This window comes from Hipposideros armiger, unplaced genomic scaffold, assembly GCF_001890085.2.
Source record: "Hipposideros armiger isolate ML-2016 unplaced genomic scaffold, ASM189008v1 scaffold_45, whole genome shotgun sequence".
Classification (NCBI taxonomy): Eukaryota; Metazoa; Chordata; class Mammalia; order Chiroptera; family Hipposideridae; genus Hipposideros; species Hipposideros armiger.
Genome location: NW_017731395.1, coordinates 4,119,307 through 4,124,413, shown reverse-complemented (window position 1 = coordinate 4,124,413; position 5,107 = coordinate 4,119,307). Strand labels below are relative to the sequence as shown.

Below are 5,107 nucleotides of genomic sequence, written 5' to 3'. Positions count from 1 at the left end.
ATCTCGTTCAGTTTCATAACCTTAAATTTAGTCTGGATGCTGGCAGTTCCCAGTTGCATATCTGTGGCCCTGACATCTGTCTTCAAGTCCAGATTTTATCACATCACCACTTGGATAACTAATGGTCATGTCATTCTAACATATCTAAAATGGGTCTTCTGATCTTCACCATCAATCCTAATTTCCCTCATCGCAGATGATGGTGATTTTGGAATCTCATTGCTAGGGCCAAACTCTGGAGTGATCGTTCACCATATCCAAACCATCAGAAAGTTCTGTTGGCCCTGCATTCAAAACGTACCTGCATCCTGAATACTTCTCACCACCTCCATGGCTGCACCTTGATCCAAGCCACTGTCGTCTCACTTAGATGACTGCTTGCTCTTCATCCCCTAGTCTGTTTTCAGTATAGCAACCAGAATGAGCCTTTTTTAAATTTAAAAATAATAGTTTTATTGAGATATAATTAACACACCATACATTTCACCCATTTAAAGTGCACAGCTCAATGTTTTTTCACATATTCACAGTACCACAACCAGTACCACATTCTCAATTTAGAATATTTTTTGTCCCCCCCCAAAAGAAACCCGGTACCTGCTTGCAGTCGCCTCCTGTTCCTATCTTCACCTCCCAGCTCCTGGCAACCACTAATCTAGCACTTTCTATTCTGGACATTTCATATAAGTGGAATTGTATACTATGTGGCCTTTGTGAGTGATTTCTTTCACTGAACATAATGTTTTCAGAGTTTAGCCATGTTCTAGCCTGTATTTAGTACTTCATTCATTTTTNTAGGTTTTGAAAAAAGAATATTTCCCCCCATTTTCATCTAATGTAGATATAAGCAAGTGTTTCTATGGGATTAATTCCCTATAAGAATATATAAAAGAAGCTGTTGTCTGTATGTTGGCGTATGGATGGTGAAGTTTTGGGAATGGATTTGGGCCGGCATTTTTCTTACTGTTCTCAAATACGTCTTTCTTGGCCTAGCCTTCTTTGCCCTTGACTGAGATTCCTTGGCTCCTGGAATTTAGCTCCTATTTCTTTATCTTTTAATCTAATCCTCACCTCATGTCATTATCTCAGCAAATTAATTCTCAGTAAATCTATATGCTTGGCGTTTTAAAGGTGAAGAAGCTAAATCTCAAAGAATTTAAACTTTTAAGTGCTTGTCTCAGGAGTCAAAGCCAGGTCTATCTGATCTCAAAGCCTCAATTTGTAATGACTGAAATATATAAGCAAGAGTTAAAATAATATATGTAAGGTGCCTAGCATAGATCTTCATGTATAGTGTGTGTTGGAAAAATAATAGTTTCTTTCCTCTCTTCTCATTTTATTTTTGCTAATTCATGAGCATGGTTTAAACCAGGTTTGGATGGATGCTGCATCAGAGATTGTGGCACTTCACCTCTTGTAGGGGACAGTCATCTAAAGTTCCTGCCAGTTAAGGCATACCTGGGCTTGTTCCTGTCACCAGTGTTCTATAGAGAGCTTGAGCCAGTCCTCTAACAAATAGGTTTAAGACCAGAATTTACAAGCTTAGAAATGTGTCATATGTTATGGATAGCCTGTTAAACCCCAAATACTTTATCTTCAATGAGAAAATAGTTTCAGGTAATATAGGCATTGTAGTGACAATTAACCATAATAGGAAAATGAGATTGCCTAACAGTTATTTATTTTTTATTCTGCTATCTTTTGTCATTGCGAAGAGCGTGCCTCTGGAATAAGAACTTTGAAGGCAGGGGCCAATCTGGAATAAAGCTGTATGTTGAGTACCTAGAATAGTGCTTGGCACATAGCAGTGCCCCCCAAGTATTTGTTGACAGACCGACAAGGTTCCAGATTCTTTCAAGGGCATTAGAAGTCTGGGTGATGGCCATGGTTCTTCATTGCATCTCCTTCCATGTCAAATTTATTTTCCTTGCCAATTATTAATAATTCAAGTTTGTCAGCAACAAAATAAGATTATCTTTTGCTCCCAAGAGAATGAAATGAGATATTCCTGAGGTATCTAGGCTAAGATGAAAGACAGAAGGGGACGATGCCAAGGATTTCCAGTCTGAGCTCTGAAAGCTTGACGGGTAGAAGGGAGCTTGGCCTGAGATCAGTCCTCCTTTTGGTGAATAAATGAGGTTTTAGGGAAGAGGTGCTTTGCCTGTTTCCCACGTTAGCTGCCTGGTGTTGCTGCAGATCTGGGGCAGCGTGTGTGTAGCTGTCAAATGCGACTTCTGATTCAGAGACCTGAGGAGGTGGGGGCGGGGGCAGAGAAGTCTGCATTTCTAATAAGCTCCGCAGTGGTACTAATGCTCCTGGCTCCAGGACCACACTGAGCAGCCAGCAGCACCCCCAAGTGATGTGTACAGACATTTCAAAAATTTGAGAAGCATTAGTCTAGAGACTTGTCTTCAAACATTTTTGCTTACATACCCTCTACATTTAAAAAAAAAAAAATCTATGTACTGCCTTGCACAGTTTTAAGGTGCCATCTGAAAATTGTATCATAAGTTTTAATAGCATATTTTGGCATTTTTAGCAATTTTCAGCATTTGTTGGCATTTTTAAATGAAATTATTATATTACTTTTAAAAATATATAAACACGTAATGCAATATATAGATGCTATGTTACAGACATGTACACTTGAAACATATCATTTTACTAACCAAAGTCACCCCAATAAATTTAATAAATATATAAATAAATAAATGCATAAAAATCTTAACAAATATATCTAGTGGAATCTACATAGAAATAGCATAGGAATGTGATCTCTTTCTTCATCCATTTAAAACAATTTATGAAAAGGTTTTTAATAGATGGAAATGTTATTTTGTTCCTTTTCCTTTTATACTTTTATTCTTGCACTAAAAGTAGTATCTATGTTTAATTTTTTGTAATATCCTATAAGGTTTTAAGTATTAAAATTTCTTCTAGATTGAGACATCATAATTAATAATTGATAGCTGATCAAAAAAAGACTATAAGTATTAAAAGTTTTGTTAAATTTTAAGTATTAAAATAAGTTTTTATTGCTTTTATATGTCAATAAAATAGATAAGGTTATCGCTTTTTTCCAATTACTTCATGTATCTATGGATGAATAGTATATATTTCTAGAATGAGAAAAGCTTTAGCTTCAATTCTATTATATTTTGTTTTTAGTTGATGTAGATTCTGAGAAACCTTGGTCACATAAGTAAGTAGATGGCCATGGGTGGAGTTTAATTATGGCAAAGGATCAGGTCTTTGAGTTTCTGAATTATTTATGAAAACATTACTTTGTGATCTGTTATAAAGAATTATTAGGTCCTTCTACCATGTTGATAAGCAAAGACTTGGAAACCACTTGACTTGGAAATGGATGTTAGATTTTCTGAACACTCACACCTGCACTTTCCCCTTCCAAGATAACGTGTGTTGATTTTAATAACAAAGACTTGCCTGTAGGCACAGTTCTTTCGGAGGTTAATTTTAGGAAAGAGTATGTGAGGAAGTGGCAGATCTGCAGGCTGAGGGCTGTAAAACTATCTCTGCATGGTACCCATCAGTGTCTGTCCTCCCTGCAGTGAGGATCCCCGAGCGGGAGGGCTGCTGGCCTGTGGGCGTTCTGCAGAGGTGTGGAAAGGGAAGGGGAGGTGATAGCATGCAACCTGTTACTCCCAAAGTGGGTTGTAACAAAGTCCCAATATTCTTAACATGAGGGTTGTCAGGGCTCTAGAGATATAAATGCGAATGTCTCCAACTGTAGGAATCTCATTTGCATTTAATATGATTGCGTTACTAGAAGCTCGGACCTTAAAAAATAAAGACCCGCCTCTTGTTTTCAGAACACTAGTAGGTAATAAAGACCATGCTTGCCTAGGATGACCCTGTTGGTTTTTACCCATTCTGAATACTTGCGACTGTGCTTTGCAGCCCTCTTGGAGAGATCCTACCCAGATTGTTCAGTGCAAAGATGAAAGATGATTGAATCAGATCCAAAGCATCTGGTGGCTCTGGGAAGCCGAAGAACATCAAATCAGATATCTCCAAAATAGACATTTTTTTTTTCATTTTCTAAAACTAGTTAAAACTGTGAAAGAGTTGGTTTCAAGTGAAGCCAGCTTTGATATTGGGGATGGTCTGGGTTAAGTAATACCTACTGTTTTACTTGCTAAAACTTTCTCTTATCAGAAGTAAGCTTTTTTAACTGTTGAATTGGGGTCGCTGGGTAAAGGTTCTTCTCTTTAATCTTTCTAGTGACTGGAGGAAAAAAGGAGAAGGATTTTGCTCAGACAACAAGTGCTTGTTTAAGTTTCATCCAAGAAGCTCTGCTGAAGCACCAATGGCAGCAAGCTGCAGAATACATGCACAGTTATTTTCAGATCTTGGAAGATTCTGATAGCTACAAAAGGCAAGCTGCACCTGAGGTGAGTAATGTGGGAGTCTGCTGAAGAGGTTTCCCATGTCTGGGTGTTTCAGCCTCTTGCACTCCTCATTGAATAGCTTTTTCAGGATTTCTAATTGTTTTTGCTAAAAGCTATTATCCTAAAAGTATTTTGGATGGAGAGTTTGTATTGAGACCTTTTTTGCACACTTCTCTTTACTTATGATTTTAAAGGAGACTAAAAGTAGATTTAACTCTGAGTTCTCAGATTCCCTAATATCCATTCATTCATTCCAATAATTCTTCCTTCTTTCCCTGTGCCAGAATTTTCCCCTCTCTATAGGATGTTTCCAATCATCATACAAACATGTTATTTCTTGCATCTTATAATCATCTTTTGACCCCCTCTCCCTGCACAGTGCCCCGTTTTTGCACTCTCCCTTTCAGCAGAACTCTTAGAAAGAGTGTGTACACCTGTTCTCTCCAAACCCGCTCCAGTTAGGCTCTCCAGCATCATCATTTCTGCCAAGTTGCTTTGTCAAGGTCAACAGTGATGTCCATGATGCTAAACCCAGTGGCCAGTTCTCGGTGCTCATCTATCTACCTTGATCTATCAGCAGTATTAACATAGTAGATCATTCCTTTCTGTGTGATGCACTTTCTTCATGTGCTTCCATGCCGGGAGCCGGCTGTGCCTCAGTGTCTGACATGGCCAAGCGCACTGCAATTGTGACA

At 38.2% G+C, this 5,107-nt stretch overlaps 1 protein-coding gene across 1 annotated transcript in view; it reads left to right on the top strand.

The window, feature by feature from the left end:
* TAF1A (TATA-box binding protein associated factor, RNA polymerase I subunit A) overlaps nucleotides 1-5,107 on the top strand; it is a 31,729-nt gene that overhangs the window by 3,216 nt on the left and 23,406 nt on the right. Inside the window, exon 2 of the mRNA XM_019639593.1 lies at nucleotides 4,246-4,415. Within this exon, the coding sequence (XP_019495138.1) occupies nucleotides 4,246-4,415 (170 nt within the window). The remainder of the gene's footprint in view (nucleotides 1-4,245; nucleotides 4,416-5,107) is intronic.